Source organism: Rana temporaria, chromosome 4, assembly GCF_905171775.1.
Source record: "Rana temporaria chromosome 4, aRanTem1.1, whole genome shotgun sequence".
Lineage (NCBI taxonomy): Eukaryota > Metazoa > Chordata > Amphibia > Anura > Ranidae > Rana > Rana temporaria.
Genome location: NC_053492.1, coordinates 198303140 through 198324357, shown reverse-complemented (window position 1 = coordinate 198324357; position 21218 = coordinate 198303140). Strand labels below are relative to the sequence as shown.

At 41.2% G+C, this 21218-nt stretch overlaps 1 protein-coding gene across 1 annotated transcript; it reads left to right on the top strand.

Annotated features, from left to right (window-relative positions):
* The first annotated feature begins 3731 nt into the window (after window positions 1-3731).
* Window positions 3732-20486, top strand: LOC120935685 (serine-rich adhesin for platelets-like). The gene is made up of 5 exons (XM_040347739.1): window positions 3732-3864; window positions 5135-5260; window positions 7560-7679; window positions 11786-20366; window positions 20453-20486. The coding sequence occupies exons 1-5, from the start codon at window positions 3732-3734 to the stop codon at window positions 20484-20486; spliced, it is 8994 nt and encodes a 2997-aa protein (XP_040203673.1).
* Window positions 20487-21218: the final 732 nt, after the last annotated feature.

The following is a 21218-nucleotide window of genomic DNA, read 5'->3' as shown; positions in this document are numbered from 1 at the left end:
CACCGCTCACCCTAAAAAAATGCTGCCCAAGGCAAACGTCTTGTTTTCCTCATGGCAGATATGCCCCTGGTCACAGGCGTGCACTTAGTTTGCTAAAGCCCTCTGTCAGCAATAATTTTTGGGATCCATCTAGATCTGACCAGCAGCTAGCACAGCCTCCCCCCACAGCCCTGGGCTCCTGTGAGCGTTGGAGGGGCAGGGCAAAGAGGGGTGACTGACAGTCACCTCTCTGTGCTCAGGGCAGAATCAGAAACCTGAGCGATCAGCTGTCTTTGATTGCTCAGTTCTCAGTGTAGAGCCAGTGTCCATTCTCGCACTTACCTTTTGAAGTCTGTTGTTTTGGTTTAGCTACTACACAGTCCGTGGGTTTAGCTACTTGTTTGCAATGAGCTGTTACACTGCCACCGACTCAACACATTTGTGGCAATATGTAGTGAATTTATTTTGTATGATATAAGACAATCAATCAGAATTAAGGACATATATGCACAGCTAATGCTACTAAATATTGCTTTCAAATTGAGTCCAAAGGTATGTCGATTCTGGTTTCACAATAAAAATAATATTAAAACTATACTGTTTAACATCCTTGTTATTGTTTTACAGTAAACGGCACTCTCAGATGGTTGCCTTCATCTTCCACACCCGTGTTTGCAACTGTAATAGCCAACAACTCCCAAGCCACTGCAGAGCAAGGCCTTACATTAATACTGTGCAACTGTAGCAACAACGCCACCTGCAACTATGAGAACACCGTGATGAGGGGTCAGATGAACAACTCCAAGTTCATGGTATTTTCTATTTTCATAAAACTTACTAAGACTTGTAACTTTTCTTTTACAGTAAAATATTACTGTACTAAAGCACTAAAGATTACTGCCACTGTATAACACTTGTTATATTGCTTTTAATTTTTGACATTTTACTCAACAATTTCACACTGTAATGAATGTTTTCTTTTCAGACAGCGGGCTGCAATTGTTCCTCTGGATGGACAGGAGAGTTCTGTACTGAAGATTTAAATGAATGTCTAGAGAACAGCTGTTTTAATACATCATCCTGTATAGACAATCCCGCTCCTAATAATAGCTACACATGTTCACCTTGTCCTGCTGGACTGTATGGCGATGGGATAAATTGTTATGGTGAGAAGAAGACAGCAGGTTACCATTGTATGTTTAGTTAAATTGTAAGCATGCATTACAAAATAATTTTACCTAATTCCTGTCTCTTACAGATTTTGATGAATGCTTTGCTAACGTATCCAAATGTGAGCAAATATGTATCAATACATTGTATGGGTACAACTGCTCTTGTAATACAGGCTACAGAATGGATCCAGCTGATACATACAGTTGTACCGGTAAGTGATTTGAATATTATTGCCCTGGTATTGTTCTTTTCATAAGTACCCTGCGGTGGCATAAAGCATTTACTATGGGGGTTATTTACAAAAGGCAAATCCACTTTACACTACAAGTGCACTGAAAGTGCACTTGGAAGTACAGTCGCTGTAGATCTGAGGGGGACATACAAGGAAAATAAAAAAACAGGATTTTTGCTTCCCCTCATTTCAAAGCTTCCCCTCATATCTACAGCGATCTACAGCAACTGCACTTTTAAGTGCACTCTTAGTGCAGAGTGAAGTTCCCTTTAGTAAATCAACCCCTATGTCTCTAAAGTAATGAATCAGGTAATGCCATTTTTTCCCCAGGTGAAGGGTAGGGTTACAATTTACCCCATGCTCATTCACAAAGGGCCTTCCAGATTCTGATAAGCCCCCCCCCCCCTCCCCCGCCCGCAGACCCTGACAACCAATGGCCAGGGTTGTCGGGAAAAGGTCCTTGTCCTCATCAACATAAGGACAAGGTTTTTTGGGTTGGGGGGCACAGGGTCCCCCTGCCCCCTCTGCCCCAAAGCACAGACCCCCTCATTGAGGGCAGGTGGCCTGTTATGGTTCAGGAGGGGGGCGCTCACTCGTCACCACCCCCTTTCCTGACCTGCCGGGCTGTGTGCTCGGATAAGGGTCTGGTATGGATTTTTTTCGGCGTAGGGGTTCCCCTTAAAACCCATACCAGACCGAAGGGCCTGGAATGCTCTTGGAGGGGGAACCCATGCCGTTTTTTTTTTTTTTAACATTTGGTGTGGAGTTCCCCTTTAAAATCATCAGAGCACAAGTCGCATGCCAAAGTCAGACCAGTCAAGACAGCGATCCGACTTCAGTGATATTTAATGGGCTGACGTAGGATTAAATTGGACCAAAGTAGTACAGGGAGCATTTTCAAAGTCGGATCGACTTGTGTCGGACCAGTTAAGACGGCTCCCATAGGGAAACATTGATTTTCACACATCATGTGACATAAGCTCCCAATGTCGGAGCGTTTCTCATACCAGTGTGAACCTGATCTTAACCCTTATCTGCTCTTCTTCCAGACATTGATGAATGCATGAACAAATCAATTTGTGCTGAGAATGCTGTTTGCACCAACACACCTGGAAGCTATAACTGTCAATGTGCCAGTGGCTACAATGGAGATCCACATATCTACTGCACAGGTATGTTAACTATATTATTTTAATAAATAATGTAATTATACAAAAACAAGATCATGCGCACATGCAGAAAATGCAGTGGGTTTCCTTTATATTTTTAATGACTTCAGAATGTGCTTGTCTTTGATATTTAGTAAATGATTTGTTAAAATAGTGGATTTACAAAAATGTGTGCACTGCCTAATTTATTTTGATATAGGGTTATAAAAAAAAAACGTATAAACCTAATTTAACACATTTAAGCAAAATAAAAAAACTTAGCATTTTTTTTTTGTTTTGCATTATTATTCTTAATTTACTAGTTTTCTGCATTTGTTTCTGTTCCAGATATCAATGAATGTGCTACACCTTCTCTCAGCAATTGTACAAGCAATTTTCTTTGTATAAACACAAATGGCTCTTATTCCTGTGAGTGCCGCCCAGGATATTCTGGTCCCAACTGTACAGGTAAGGAAAAGCCCTCTTCCAGCTCTGCATAGGAAGTAATTAACCACTTCCATACAGGGCACTTATACACCTTCCCGCCCAGACCAATTTTTAGCTTTCAGCGTTGTTGCACTTTGAATGACAATTGCACGGTCATGCTACATTGTACCCAAACTAAATTTGTATCATTTTGTTCCCACAAATAGAGCTTGCTTTTGGTGGTATTTGATCACCTCTGGGATTTTTTTTTTCTGCAAAAAGTTTTTTTTTTGTTTCAGTTATAAAACATTGTAAATAAGTATGTTTTCTCCTTCATGGATGGGCACTGACGGGCACTGATGGGCACGATGAGGTGGCACTGATGTGGTGGCATTGATGGGCACTGATAATGGGCACTAATATGTGGCACTGATAGGCGGCACAGATAGGCACTGATAGGTGGCGCGGATGAGCACGGATAGGCGGCACGGATAGGCGGCATGGATGGGCACGGATAGGCGGCATGGATGGGCACAGATAGGTGGCACGGATAGGAGGCATGGATGGGCACAGATAGGCGGCATGGATGGGCATGGGTAGGTGGCACGAATGGGCATAGATGGGCACTGATAGGTGGCACTAACATACTAATGTATGTGTTGTACTAATGGATGCCAATCAGTGCCAAACAATAATGACAGGTCACTTTCTATGTCAGGGACAGTAAACAGCGGTAGGGAGAGATTCCAGATGAGTAGGGAAAGGATAGGAACATGCCATCCTTCCTGGAAGTCTCACATTTGGGTATGGGCTGGCCAGGCCGCATTCCACCCCTCAAGACAGACTATTGGCACATCCAAGACCTGCTCTTCTACACATTGCTGTTATATCCTGTTAGTGTTCCCGGTTGGATGCCTTCCTGCCGGGGCTTGTTCTGTTTCCTGAAAATGGACTGAGTGTTTACTGCTGCCACATCATGCTGCACCTCCCCATATTTAAGCCAGCTGTCAACAAAATAGGAAGTGAGGGGAAATCTAGCTAACAGGGATCCAATAGCATTAAGGATACTTCTTATTAGAGTGGTGGAAGAAGGATAGAACCTCTGTTAACATTGAAATGCTGTTTGTGTCCCTGCTGATAGTTTTCCAAGGGCTTTAGGTTTTAATTTTATTGTGAGCTGTACTCTAACAATATAGGAGAGTGAAGAATGGAATAAAACTTTTTAGTCAAGTGATTTTTCTTATTATGATCTTAAGGTGCCACACCCTGGAGGGCTTCATTCAATTCCAGGATAACCAGTTAAGCATCTAAAAAAAAACTGTCATGGGGAAAACAGGGAGGAGTTTGTAATGTCAGCTCTTTCTCTATTGTCCAGTTCCCTTTAATTATTGACAGCAAGAATAAAAGGACACAGACAAGAAGTCAAGCAGGTGGTATCTAAATGATACTTTTTCCAAATACATTAATATATAGTAATTTCAGGTAGGAAGATTTAGCTAGATTTCAGTGGGATATGATATTATCATTCACTCTCCACTGTTAGTGTAAAGAATGACTTTAATATTTGGCCATTCAATTTTAATGTTTGCTACTCCACCAAGGCTGCTGTTAGAAACCATGGGGACCCCACAGTAAACACAGTTTACTTTGCTTTAGTTATGAATGAATGCAGTGATTAATCAGTACCGATCACTTATTGTGTTCATTCAGGAAACAATGAGCCTGTTAAACAATAAACATGACATATTTACCAGATCCCTTCCTCCACTTTCTCTCATGAAGGATCCTTTTGTGTGCTTGCAGCTGCTGGTGATAAGGAGAGGATGGACACAGGCAGCACTGTGGGGTAGGGGGCACACACAGGGCCTGGGCAGCAGGGGGTAACGTATGGTGCACAGGGAAAGTTATCAGTGTGGTGGGAGGGCAATTACTGAAACCAATCCCCTGTATGGTGCTCTCTGCAGAAGCTGAAAGGCAGTGGGTTGGAGAGGAGAATAAGCCCTCCATGACAACGATTACACTCCCTGCACACATATAAATTGTCCTGCTGCCTGGGCCCCCCTGCTGGCCTGGGCCGGGTACAGGGGGACTGGTGCTACTGATCTATACTAAATGTACAAGAAAACTTTAGTTATATACTCAAACATAAAAAATAATGATCTTTTTTTCTTGACAGAAATTGATGAGTGTTCTGCAGGAATCGCTGCTTGTGAGCAAATTTGCATCGATACTCTAGTTAGTTTTAACTGCTCATGTAATGCAGGTTACAGAATTAACCAACAAAATCCTTATCGATGTGATGGTAAGAACTTTTGTTTCACCAGATATTCCATTATTAATATATTAATATTATTATCCGGCTAAGTACAGTTTAAAGCAAGTTCCACTTTTACAAGGTGGTCTTAAACTAAAGACCACCCCTCGACCCCTCGTTTTTGGATATCTATTTTTTTTCCTTACCTACCTTTTTAGAAAGAATACATTTACTTCTGTCCTAGCCTGGCCATGGCTCAGTACGTCACATCCTCTTCTGCGGCAAGCCCCCCTCTTTCTGCGCACGAGCCTGTGGATGAATCGGCCTTGGGTGGCCGATAACGCGGGCTCCCTGGACAGGTAAATGTCCTTATTAAAAGTCAGCAGCTACAGTACTTGAGCTGCAGACTTTTAGTAAAATAAATAATTTTTGCTGCTGGAACTCAGCTTTAAAGGGTAACTCCACTTTTGTGGGGAAAAAATAGCAAATCAAGAAAAAATAATATAGCGTGTACAATTGCAATACAAGTCATATTGTAATCGAATGTTATTAAAAATTAACTTTCCTTTTCAATCTGCAGCCTCTGTAATTTTGTATATATATGCAAAGTAATATGGCTACATGGAGTTGTTCTGTACACAGAATGTGTACTGACCACTCCCCAGAAACATAATTTCCTGCTTGTGTGATTGACTCACCAATTTTCCCAGAAGTCTGCACTAAGATACAAGTCAGATTTCAGGCATCCCCTGCAACAAAAATGTAATTTTTGGTGAGATATTTCCAATAGGAACAAGTCTAAGGCCCCGTACACACGGCCGAGGAACTCGACGTGCCAAACACATCGAGTTCCTCGGCCAGTTCAGCCCTGAAGCCGCCGAGGACCTCGGCGGGCCGAGAGCTCCCATAGAACAACGAGGAAATAGAGAACATGTTCTCTATTTCCTCGCCGAGGTCCTCGTCGGCTTCCTCGGCCGAAAGTGTACACACGGCCGGGTTTCTCGGCAGAATTCAGCCAGAAACTCGGTCGGAAGCTGAATTCTGCCGAGGAAACCGGTCGTGTGTACGGGGCCTAAAGGGATGCAGGCCCAGCAGCTTTCCTCATTAGTGCCCTGCAGCTGCCACAGCTGATAATGATTTTTTTTCTCAACAAAAGTGGAGTTACGCTTTAATGGTATTATATGGGAACTGCATCAAAGATGGACCAAGTTCCATACTAGCCATTCAGATGTTTTGTTTTCATACAAGATAAAACCTTTTTTTTTACTTTTTTTTTAAGGTAATAACTTCACTTTTGCCCTAGCTCTTTTCTCTTTTGTTAATCAGCTATACTGCAGAGAGATTATTCTGCATTTTTTCAAGAAACCACTGGGGAAAATTTACTAAAGAAGCTGTAAATGTTCAAATAAGCAATGGGGGTTATTTACTAAAGCCGGCAAGTGCAAAATCTGGTGCAACTCTGCATAGAAGCCAATCCGCTCCCAGTTTTTTTTTGTCTAAGCTTAATTGAACAAGCTAACACGTAAAGCTGATTGGATACCATGCACAGCTGCACCAGATTCTGAGTGAACCAGTTTTTGGAAAATATCCCCCCCCAATGTGACGCTGCACTGCAATTATATGGGTTTGTGCAGGCCAACATGAAATTATTTATTTCCCTTGCACACATTTTTTTTTATAGCTTCAATCACTTTACAAGAATTAGTTTGACTTTAATAGTTAGTAAGGCCCCTTTCACATTGAGGAGTTTTTCAGGCGGTACAGCGCTAAAAATAGCGCTGCTATCCCGCCTGAAAAACTCCTGCCCAGCTACCTCAATGTGAAAGCTGAAGGGCTTTCACACTGAGGCGATGCGCTGGCGGGAGACAAAAAAATCTCCTGTCAGCAGCATCTTTGGAGCGGTGAGAGGAGCGGCGTGTATACCGCTCCTTCACCGCTCCTTCCCATTGAAAACAATGGGAAACCGCGGCAATACCGCCCGCAATGCGCCTCTATATAGGCGCATTGCGGGCGGTATTAACCCTTTATCGGCCGCTAGCGGGGGTTAATACCGCACCGCTAGCGGCTGATTTCCACGGCAATCCCGGCGGTATAGCGCCGCTACTTTTAGCGGCGTTATACCGCCACCGCAGCTCCTGCCTCAGTCTGAAAGGGGCCTTAATGATTTACAAAAATAGTGGCTTTACAAGCATTCATCCATTGCTAAAATGAATTTGATATAGGGATATAAAAAAATTAATACGTGCATAATTTAACACATTTTAGCAAAAAAAAATAAAAACATTGCACTTTTTTTGTGTTATTGTTCTTCCTTAATTTACCTTTTCTGCATATATTTCTGTTCCAGATATCAATGAATGCGATACACCTTCTCTCAACAATTGTACAAGCAATTCTCTTTGTATAAACACAAATGGCTCTTATTCCTGTGAGTGCCTCCCAGGATATTCTGGCCTCAACTGTACAGGTAAGGGAGAGCCCCTTTCTAGCTCTGCCTAGGGAGTAATAGTGATAGCAATTGGAAGATAGACCCAACTAAATTGAAATTAATTGATGCCACATTTTAAAAATATAACTTTGTTTAAAATTAATTCCAATATAATGCAAAATGATGTAATTCAAATTCAGCATAAAGCTGAACACCAGGTGTGAATTGCAAACATTGGTCCAGCTCTCACATATCTCATACCTGATAGTCCGGTGTGGAAGTTGATGTTCATTGTAGTAGTCAGCACTATTATATTGATCACCACAGTCTTCCAAATTGCCCCACTTCACACTGACCACAAGGGGTCTATCAACTCAACATTGTTTTTATTTACAGAATAACTTTTTTAGTTAATACAAAGTGTTCTCTTAATGCAATAGGTGGATAGAAGGTGATGTCACAACCTTATCCAATAAGAGAGGGCCTTGTATTTACTGAAAAAAATCAGGGTGTTCTGTGAATGGTGGTAGTTCCAAGCCAGCGATCCGATGTGGTTAGTGTACAGTGGGGCAACCACTTGGCACAGAACCCAGAAGATCACGGGGGTAACAGTTATAGTGCTCACTACTACAATGATTGTTACCATCCACAGAGGTCCCTCAGGTTTGAGATATGCATACTAACATTGGTCCGTTACACACATAGAGCTAGGTGTAATCCTTAAAGTGTTACTAAACCCACAACAGTAAAATCTGTCTGTATATGCAGCATAGCATGCTTGTTATACTCACTGTGGAACTTAAGGGGGTTAATCCTCTGCATTGTGTAAAAAGGCTGTTTTTATCCTGTATGCACAGTTCCTTCCCTCCTGCACTGTCTATCTGGGGAAAGCCAGCTAACACAGGAAGGGTAGCCAAACTGCACATGTTTAGTTGTGTCTTTTGCGGGTGGTTCAAAAGAAAAATGCATGTGATTCGCATCGCACTGCAGTTTAAATCACATGCGATGTCCGTGCGATGAGATTTCAGCCTTACAGATAGTATGGCTGACATTGAATTGCATTTGGACTAAAATCGCACAGGACCTTTTTTTGGTTCACACCTATGTGATCCAATTCATGTCCAAACTGACAGTTCGCAATGTGATATGCGAGGTGAAATGGGGGTGTTGTTAACATTGGATGACACTCCCCAGCAGTTTGCATATGACAGTGTGAACCGCCATGCGAGTCGGGTGTGATGCGGGAACCCGCAGTGGATTCTCAGGGTTCCCGCATTGCACAAGTGTGAACCGAGCCTTATGCTGGCGAGAATAATTACTTGTTCTCAGAGCTAGCCAGGTCACATGATATTGGCATCACACATGTGGGCGTGTATACAGGATGCAGTGGAAATCTTTTCCTACCTGAACTCTCAGCAATGGAGAAACTGTGCAGTTTATCACTGACCATGGTATACAGATCAGCAACAAAGGTATATAGTGGCAATTTATTTATGTAAAAAGAAGATTTATAAGCTGTAGGCACTGTGAGAGCAGATGAACTATTTTCATATTACTGGGTTTAGTAACACTTTAATTTTGATCTCTCCTTTTAGCCCCATATCCAATCACTGTCTACATCATGCAATCTTGACCTCTGTAACATTATAAAAATATGCACTTCTTAACCAATGACACCATCAAGCTACTAATTAATTTTCTTCACTATTGGAACACCCTCCTCATTAATCTACCTCTACACAAGCCATCCCTTCTGCAGTCTATCATGAATGCTTCTGTCAGGCTCATACACCTTCCATACTGCTCAGCTTCCACAACCCCATTATGACAATCCCTCCACTTTCTTCGACACATCCAAAGAATACAATTCAAAATTACACGCAACTACATATGAAGCTATCCACAGCTCTGTCTCAAACTACATCACCAAGCTTGTCTCAAAATATCACCCAAATCATCCTCTTCAATTCTCCCAATACCTCCTGCTCTCTTGCTCTCTTGTCACTTCGTTTTGCACACACTTGTGCCTTACCCACCATTCTGGAGTCTCTTGCTAGAGCTGTCTGCTGCTTCTTAACATTTGTGTCCCCATAGCATGCCCTGTGGGGGCATCCATATAGATGCTCTCCTAAGCCAGGCTGTGCATTTCCATAGATGCACACAGTGTGGCCCAGCCCACCCCCACTACCTCATCACAGTATTTGACTGACAGCAGCAGGAGTCTATGCTGTGTGTCCTGTGAGAGCAGGAAGAGAGAGCAGTGCTGCTGCAGACGGGACCGTGCTGGAAAAGTGGAGAAGCTAGGTAAATGTTTGGGAGGCACAACTAGTGGGATGTTTTTTACCTTAATGCAAGGAAAGCATTAAGGTAAAAAGCCTTTAGACTTTAGAGCCACTTTAACCTCCCTGGCCGTAATCCCGAGTGTGGCTCGTTGTTAAATTTCAGTATCATTAGCGGTAACCCCGAGCCACACCCGGGATTGCATATCAGGATCCTGGTAAAGCTTACTTACCTTGTCACGAGGATCCTGCGATGTCTCCCCACTGTGTCTGCGGGCTGTGTCCTCTGCCTGAAGCTTTGTGTGCCGGGCTCCGTCGCGGCTCATGGGGACGGAGCCCGGCAGCAAATTCAAAAAGTACACAAAACATAACACATACAGTACACTGTAATATTACAGATTACATTACTGTATGAAATAATTTCACCTCCCTTTTGTCCCTAATGCTTTGTCCAAAGTGAGTCATCTTCCTCGAGATGGTGGACGGGGCTAGCAGGACTGTGATTTGCTTTAGCACTGGCCAATGAAAGTCATCCTCCTCCTGGAAACAGGGACCGCCCCCACAGCAGAACTGCACCAATCTCTTCCCCATCACAAAAAGCTGATGATCACAGCTACAGAAAATTTAGAGAACCAAACAATGTTTCCCATCTTTTACAATGTGTGGGGGCACATAGCCTCAATGCAGGTGCGGCGTGTGGGAAATTCAGAAATTGGAATGCATTAGTGTCTCACTGACACTTTCCTGCGCTGCTCTGCTGATGGGGGGTCGAGTGATGGCAAAAGAGGCTTTGGGTGCCGTTTGCAGCACCAGTGCGTGGGGGTGCCTACCCCTGCCTTAGAGAGTAGTTAAGACCCAGTATACCACTTGGGTATGGGATTCATAATCCTCCCCAGGCACAAAGCAGCTGATTTGGAGATAAAAAGAGGTAATTGCAGGCACCAGAAAGATCTTCACTTTACCAGTAATGTTAATGTATTTACTTTTGGTTCACTGTAGGCTCAAATTAGCAGGGGGTTGGAACTGGACATTCACGTCCCTCTTTCATGGCTAAAATCTAAAGATTCAAAAGCATGTTTGAGGTTTATTAAAACTGAACTCCAGGTATGATCTTAACTACATACCTACATTGGTCTAGCTTAGATGAATGTAAGTATGCATATCTCATACCTGGGGGAGCACTGTGGAAGCTGACAATCACTGTAGTAGTTGGTGCTACAATAGATATCTCTGCTATCTTTGGGGGTCACAGCTAAACCTTTTTGGTGACTTATTAAAGCGGTAGTTCACCCCCCCCGACACATTTTACCATCGAGACAGGCATTTTAGCGCGAGCTACAGTATGCCTGTCCCGATTTTTTTAACCCCGTACTCACCTTGTAGTCGTCCATCGTAGATTTCGGCTCCCGCGGGGAATGGGCGTGCCTATGGAGAGGGAGGATGATTGACGGCCGGCCCTGGCACGTCACTCTCCCCGAAGACAGCCGGAGTAGGTCTCGGCTCTTCACGGCGCCTGCGCACAGGCTATGCGCACGCGTCGTGAAGACCAAGCCTATTTCGGCTATTTCCGGAGAAGCGTGACGTGCCAGAGCCGGCCGTCAATCATCCTCCGTCTCCATAGGCACGCCCATTCCCCGGTATCTTCGATGGACGACTACAAGGTGAGTACGGGGGTAAAAAATTCGGGACAGGCATACTGTAGCTCGCGCTACAATGCCTGATTTTAGGGTAAAAGAAAAAAAAAAAAATTTTTCCCGTCAATAGGGTGAACCCCCGCTTTAACAACTGAATAAGTTGATACAATTCACTGGTAAAATAAGATAAATGATTCATATAAAAGTCTTACATTATTTATTCTTTTTTCAGATGAAATAAAGACAACAATGGCACAGACATCTGCAAAGTATAATATTTCAGTAGCAACATCATTTCCTCTCTCTTTTCAATCTGCTGGTGGATCAACATCTCGTGTGAATACTACAGATTCCAGTTCAGTTCCTACAAATGAAATCACAAGCAACAAAACTGTGGAATCACCCACAGCACCAGCTACTGAAACAACAACAGTATATCTTAATACCACTATGATTGCAGCTGGCACAACATCCAGCGCAAGAGAAGATGTTCATTCAACCCAGGGCTCACATTCCAGTACTACATCTTCTAGCAATGACAGTGTGACAACAGCATTAAGTACCACTGAAAGTATGACTATAAATACTGCTGAAAGTGTCCCTTCTTCCATAATTACTGAAATGTCTACTGAATTACATTCTATACCTTCTGAGACTACATCAAATGAACCATCTGCTTCTTCACACCTAACATCACCAAAGGTAACAATAAAAGAAACATTGAGTACAAAAATTATTTCAGATTCAGAAACAACAAGCAGATCTGGGATATCAACCTCTGAATATCAAACAAACTTTGACTTTACAGCTACAAAAACATTGACTACATTATCTACATTTACATCAGAATCTGGCATGTCTTTATCCTCATCTACTGAAGCATCCAGTACCTCCACTACTGTATCCACACTGGAACCCAGACCAACTCCCATATATACCTCAGATTTCAGCAGTATATCTCCTTCCTCATCTACTGAGAAAATCACTACTTATGAGTCATCATCCAAATTGCAAACAACTATGTTGACTGAAAAAACTGCTGAAAGTGAAAGTTCCCCTGCTTCTCTAACAACTGAACAGTCTACTGAATTACATTCTATCCCATCTGAGACTACCTCAAACGAACCATCTGATTTTTCACGTCAAACGTCGCCAAAGGAAACAATAATGCAAACATTGAGTACAGATATGATTTCAGCTTCAGAAGCAACAAGCAGGTCTGAGCTATCAACCTCTGAATATCAAAAAATCTTTGACATTACATCTATAAAAACATTGACTACTTTAACTAAATTTACATCAGAACCCAGCATGTCTTTTGCCTCATCTACTGACACCTCCAGTACCTCTACTGTGGATACAATATCCACATTGGAACCCAGACCAACTCCGATATATACGTCAGATTTCAGCAGCATATCCCCTTCCTCATCTACTGACGCTTCCAGTACCTCTACTACTGTATCCACACTGGAACCCAGACCAACTCCCATATATACGTCAGATTTCAGCAGCATATCCCCTTCCTCATCTTCTGAGAAAATCACTACTTTCGAGTCATCATCCAAATTGCAAACAACTATGTTGACTGAAAAAACTTCTGAAAGTGAAAGTTCCCCTGCTTCTCTAACAACTGAACAGTCTACTGAATTACATTCTATCCCATCTGAGACTACCTCAAACGAACCATCTGATGTTTCACATTTAACATCACTAGAGGGGACAAAAAGGGAAACATTGAGTACAAATATGATTTCACCTTCAGAAGCAACAAGCAGGTCTGGGCAATCAACCTCAGAATATCAAACGACCTTTGACTTTACATCTACAAAACCAATGACTACATTATCTACATTTACATCAGAACCCGGCATGTCTTTAGCCTCATCTACTGAAACCTCCAGTACCTCTACTATTGTATCCACATTGGAACCCAGACCAACTCCCATATATACCTCAGATTTCAGCAGCATATCCCCTTCTTCATCTACTGAGAAAATCACTACTTTCGAGTCATCATCCAAATTGCAAACAACTATATTGACTGAAAAAACTGTTGAAAGTGAAAGTTCCCCTGCTTCTCTAACAACTGAACAGTCTACTGAATTACATTCTATCCCATCTGAGACTACCTCAAATGAACCATCTGATTTTTCACGTCTAACGTCGCCAAAGGAAACAATAATGGAAACATTGAGTACAGATATGATTTCAGCTTCAGAAGCAACAAGCAGGTCTGAGCTATCAACCTCTGAATATCAAAAAATCTTTGACATTACATCTATAAAAACATTGACTACTTTAACTAAATTTACATCAGAACCCAGCATGTCTTTTGCCTCATCTACTGACACCTCCAGTACCTCTACTGTGGATACAATATCCACATTGGAACCCAGACCAACTCCGATATATACGTCAGATTTCAGCAGCATATCCCCTTCCTCATCTACTGACGCTTCCAGTACCTCTACTACTGTATCCACACTGGAACCCAGACCAACTCCCATATATACGTCAGATTTCAGCAGCATATCCCCTTCCTCATCTTCTGAGAAAATCACTACTTTCGAGTCATCATCCAAATTGCAAACAACTATGTTGACTGAAAAAACTTCTGAAAGTGAAAGTTCCCCTGCTTCTCTAACAACTGAACAGTCTACTGAATTACATTCTATCCCATCTGAGACTACCTCAAACGAACCATCTGATGTTTCACATTTAACATCACTAGAGGGGACAAAAAGGGAAACATTGAGTACAAATATGATTTCACCTTCAGAAGCAACAAGCAGGTCTGGGCAATCAACCTCAGAATATCAAACGACCTTTGACTTTACATCTACAAAACCAATGACTACATTATCTACATTTACATCAGAACCCGGCATGTCTTTAGCCTCATCTACTGAAACCTCCAGTACCTCTACTATTGTATCCACATTGGAACCCAGACCAACTCCCATATATACCTCAGATTTCAGCAGCATATCCCCTTCTTCATCTACTGAGAAAATCACTACTTTCGAGTCATCATCCAAATTGCAAACAACTATATTGACTGAAAAAACTGTTGAAAGTGAAAGTTCCCCTGCTTCTCTAACAACTGAACAGTCTACTGAATTACATTCTATCCCATCTGAGACTACCTCAAATGAACCATCTGATTTTTCACGTCTAACGTCGCCAAAGGAAACAATAATGGAAACATTGAGTACAGATATGATTTCACCTTCAGAATCAACAAGCAGGTCTGAGCAATTAACCTCTGAATATCAAACGACCTTTGACTTTACATCTACAAAACCAATGACTACATTATCTACATTTACATCAGAACCCGGCATGTCTTTAGCTTTATCTACTGAAACCTCCAGTACCTCTACTATTGTATCCACATTGGAACCCAGACCAACTCCCATATATACCTCAGATTTCAGCAGCATATCCCCTTCCTCATCTATTGAGAAAATCACTACTTTCGAGTCATCATCCAAATTGCAAACAACTATGTTGACTGAAAAAACTTCTGAAAGTGAAAGTTCCCCTGCTTCTCTAACAACTGAACAGTCTACTGAATTACAATCTATAGCATCTGAGACTACCTCAAACGAACCATCTGATGTTTCACATTTAACATCACCAAAGGGAACAAAAATGGAAACATTGAGTACAAATATGATTTCACCTTCACAATCAACAAGCAGGTCTGAGCAATCTACCTCTGAATATCAAACGACCTTTGACTTTACATCTACAAAACCAATGACTACATTATCTACATTTACATCAGAACCTGCCATGTCTTTAGTCTCATCTACTGAAACCTCCAGTACCTCTACTATTGTATCCACATTGGAACCCAGACAAACTCCCATATATACCTCAGATTTCAGCAGCATATCCCCTTCCTCATCTACTGAGAAAATCACTACTTTCGAGTCATCATCCAAATTGCAAACAACTATGTTGACTGAAAAAACTTCAGAAAGTGAAAGTTCCTCTGCTTCTCTAACAACGGAACAATCTACTGAATTACATTCTATCCCATCTGAGACTACCTCAAATGAACCATCTGATTTTTCACACCTAACATCACCAAAGGAAACAATAATGGAAACATTGAGTACAGATATGATTTCACCTTCAGAGTCAACAAGCAAGTCTGAGCAATCAACCTCTGAATATCAAACGACCTTTGACTTTACATCTACAAAACCAATGACTACATTATCTACATTTACATCAGAACCCGGCATGTCTTTAGCCTCATCTACTGACACCTCCAGTACCTCTACTATTGTATCCACATTGGAACCCAGACCAACTCCCATGTATACCTCAGATTTCAGCAGCATATCCCCTTCCTCATCTACTGAGAAAATCACTACTTTCGAGTCATCATCCAAATTGCAAACAACTATGTTGACTGAAAAAACTTCTGAAAGTGAAAGTTCCCCTGCTTCTCTAACAACTGAACAGTCTACTGAATTACATTCTATCCCATCTGAGACTACCTCAAACGAACCATCTGATGTTTCACATTTAACATCACCAGAGGGGACAAAAATGGAAACATTGAGTACAAATATGATTTCACCTTCAGAAGCAACAAGCAGGTCTGGGCAATCAACCTCTGAATATCAAACGACCTTTGACTTTACAAAACCAATGACTACATTATCTACATTTTCATCAGAACCCGGTATGTCTTTAGTCTCATCTACTAACACTTCCAGTACCTCTACTACTGTATCCACACTGGAACCCAGACCAACTCCCATATATACGTCAGATTTCAGCAGCATATCCCCTTCCTCATCTACTGAGAAAATCACTACTTTCGAGTCATCATCCAAATTGCAAACAACTATGTTGACTGAAAAAACTTCTGAAAGTGAAAGTTCCCCTGCTTCTCTAACAACTGAACAGTCTACTGAATTACATTCTATCCTATCTGAGACTACCTCAAACGAACCATCTGATGTTTCACATTTAACATCACCAAATGGAACAAAAATGGAAACATTGAGTACAAATATGATTTCACCTTCTGAATCAACAAGCAGGTCTGGGCAATCAACCTCTGAATATCAAACAACCTTTGACTTTACATCTACAAAACCAATGACTTCCATATCTACATTTTCATCAGAACCCGGCATGTCTTTAGTCTCATCTACTGATGCTTCCAGTACCTCCACTACTGTATCCACACTGGAACCCAGACCAACTCCCATATATACGTCAGATTTCAGCAGCATATCCCCTTCCTCATCTACTGAGAAAATCACTACTTATGAGTCATCATCCAAATTGCAAACAACTATGTTGACTGAAAAAACTGCTGAAAGTGAAACTTCCCCTGCTTCTCTAACAACTGAACAGTCTACTGAATTACATTCTATACCATCTGAGACTACCTCAAATGAACCATCTGATTTTTCACGTCAAACGTCCCCAAAGGAAACAATAATGGAAACATTGAGTACAAATATGATTTCAGCTTCAGAAGCAACAAGCAGGTCTGAGCTATCGACCTCTGAATTTCAAAAAACCTTTGACATTACATCTATAAAACCATTGACTACTTTATCTAAATTTATATCAGAACCCAGCATGTCTTTAGCCTCATCTACTGACACTTCCAGTATCTCTACTATTGTATCCACATTGGAACCCAGACCAACTCCTATATATACCTCAGATTTCAGCAGCATATCCCCTTCCTCATCTACTGAGAAAATCACTACTTATGAGTCATCATCCAAAATGCAAACAACTATGTTGACTGAAAAAACTTCTGAAAGTGAAAGTTCCCCTGCTTCTCTAACAACTGAACAGTCTACTGAATTACATTCTATCCCATCTGAGACTACCTCAAACGAACCATCTGATTTTTCACGCCTAACATCACCAAAGGAAACAATAATGGAAACATTGAGTACAGATATGATTTCAGCTTCAGAAGCAACAAGCAGGTCTGAGCTATCGACCTCTGAATATCAAACAACCTTCGATATTACATCTACAAAAACATTTACCACGTTATCTACATTTACATCAGAACCCAGTATGTCTTTAGCCTCATCTACTGACACCTCTAGTACCTCTACTACTATATCCACATTGGAACCCAGACCAACTCCTATATATACCTCAGATTTCAGCAGCATATCCCCTTCCTCATCTACTGAGAAAATCACAACTTATGAGTCATCATCCAAAATGCAAACAACTATGTTGACTGAAAAAACTTCTGAAAGTGAAAGTTCCCCTGCTTCTCTAACAACTGAACAGTCTACTGAATTACATTCTATCCCATCTGAGACTACCTCAAACGAACCATCTGATTTTTCACGCCTAACGTCACCAAAGGAAACAATAATGGAAACATTGAGTACAGATATGATTTCAGCTTCAGAAGCAACAAGCAGGTCTGAGCTATCGACCTCTGAATATCAAACAACCTTCGATATTACATCTACAAAACCATTTACCACATTATCTACATTTACATCAGAACCCAGCATGTCTTTAGCCTCATCTACTGACACCTCCAGTACCTCTACTATTGTATCCACATTGGAACCCAGACCAACTCCAATATATACCTCAGATTTCAGCAGCATATCCCCTTCCTCATCTTCTGAGAAAATCACTACTTATGAGTCATCATCCAAATTGCAAACAACTATGTTGACTGAAAAAACTTCTGAAAGTGAAAGTTCCCCTGCTTCTCTAACAACTGAACAGTCTACTGAATTACATTCTATCCCATCTGAGACTACCTCAAACGAACCATCTGATTTTTCACGCCTAACGTCACCAAAGGAAACAATAATGGAAACATTGAGTACAGATATGATTTCAGCTTCAGAAGCAACAAGCAGGTCTGAGCTATCGACCTCTGAATATCAAACAACCTTCGATATTACATCTACAAAACCATTTACCACATTATCTACATTTACATCAGAACCCAGCATGTCTTTAGCCTCATCTACTGACACCTCCAGTACCTCTACTATTGTATCCACATTGGAACCCAGACCAACTCCAATATATACCTCAGATTTCAGCAGCATATCCCCTTCCTCATCTTCTGAGAAAATCACTACTTATGAGTCATCATCCAAATTGCAAACAACTATGTTGACTGAAAAAACTTCTGAAAGTGAAAGTTCCCCTGCTTCTCTAACAACTGAACAGTCTACTGAATTACATTCTATCCCATCTGAGACTACCTCAAACGAACCATCTGATGTTTCACATTTAACATCACCAAAGGGAACAAAAATGGAAACATTGAGTACAAATATGATTTCACCTTCAGAATCAACAAGCAGGTCTGGGCAATCAACCTCTGAATATCAAACGACTTTTGACTTTACATCTACAAAACCAATGACTACATTATCTACATTTTCATCAGAACCCAGCATGTCTTTAGTCTCATCTACTGACGCTTCCAGTACCTCTACTACTGTATCCACACTGGAACCCAGACCAACTCCCCTATATACATCAGATTTCAGCAGCATATCCCCTTCCTCATCTTCTGAGAAAATCACTACTTTCGAGTCATCATCCAAATTGCAAACAACTATGTTGACTGAAAAAACTTCTGAAAGTGAAAGTTCCCCTGCTTCTCTAACAACTGAACAGTCTACTGAATTACATTCTATCCCATCTGAGACTACCTCAAACGAACCATCTGATGTTTCACGTCTAACGTCGCCAAAGGAAACAATAATGGAAACATTAAGTACAGATATGATTTCAGCTTCAGAAGCAACAAGCAGGTCTGAGCTATCGACCTCTGAATATCAAACAACCTTCGATATTACATCTACAAAAACATTTACCACATTATCTACATTTACATCAGAACCCAGTATGTCTTTAGCCTCATCAACTGACACCTCCAGTACCTCTACTACTATATCCACATTGGAACCCAGACCAACTCCTATATATACCTCAGATTTCAGCAGCATATCCCCTTCCTCATCTACTGAGAAAATCACTACTTATGAGTCATCATCCGAAATGCAAACAACTATGTTGACTGAAAAAACTTCTGAAAGTGAAAGTTCCCCTGCTTCTCTAACAACTGAACAGTCTACTGAATTACATTCTATCCCATCTGAGACTACCTCAAATGAACCATCTGATTTTTCCCGTCAAACGTCGCCAAAGGAAACAATAATGGAAACATTGAGTACAGATATGATTTCAGCTTCAGAAGCAACAAGCAGGTCTGAGCTATCGACCTCTGAATATCAAAAAACCTTTGACATTACATCTATAAAACCGTTGACTACTTTATCTAAATTTACATCAGAACCCAGCATGTCGTTAGCCTCATCTACTGACACCTCCAGTACCTCTACTATTGTATCCACATTGGAACCCAGACCAACTCCCATATATACCTCAGATTTCAGCAGCATATCCCCTTCCTCATCTTCTGAGAAAATCACTACTTATGAGTCATCATCCAAATTGCAAACAACTATGTTGACTGAAAAAACTTCTGAAAGTGAAAGTTCCCCTGCTTCTCTAACAACTGAACAGTCTACTGAATTACATTCTATCCCATCTGAGACTACCTCAAACGAACCATCTGATGTTTCACGTCTAACGTCGCCAAAGGAAACAATAATGGAAACATTAAGTACAGATATGATTTCAGCTTCAGAAGCAACAAGCAGGTCTGAGCTATCGACCTCTGAATATCAAACAACCTTCGATATTACATCTACAAAACCATTTACCACATTATCTACATTTACATCAGAACCCAGCATGTCTTTAGCCTCATCTCCTGAAACCTCCAGTACCTCTACTACTATATCCACATTGGAACCCAGACCAACTCCCATATATACCTCAGATTTCAGCAGTATATCTCCTTCCTCATCTACTGAGAAAATCACTACTTATGAGTCATCATCCGAAATGCAAACAACTATGTTGACTGAAAAAACTTCTGAAAGTGAAAGTTCCCCTGCTTCTCTAACAACTGAACAGTCTACTGAATTACATTCTATCCCATCTGAGACTACCTCAAATGAACCATCTGATTTTTCACGTCAAACGTCGCCAAAGGAAACAATAATGGAAACATTGAGTACAGATATGATTTCAGCTTCAGAAGCAACAAGCAGGTCTGAGCTATCGACCTCTGAATATCAAAAAACCTTTGACATTACATCTATAAAACCGTTGACTACTTTATCTAAATTTACATCAGAACCCAGCATGTCGTTAGCCTCATCTACTGACACCTCCAGTACCTCTACTATTGTATCCACATTGGAACCCAGACCAACTCCCATATATACCTCAGATTTCAGCAGCATATCCCCTTCCTCATCTTCTGAGAAAATCACTACTTATGAGTCATCATCCAAATTGCAAACAACTATGTTGACTGAAAAAACTTCTGAAAGTGAAAGTTCCCCTGCTTCTCTAACAACTGAACAGTCTACTGAATTACATTCTATCCCATCTGAGACTACCTCAAACGAACCATCTGATGTTTCACATTTAACATCACCAAAGGGAACAAAAATGGAAACATTGAGTACAAATATGATTTCACCTTCAGAATCAACAAGCAGGTCTGGGCAATCAACCTCTGAATATCAAACGACTTT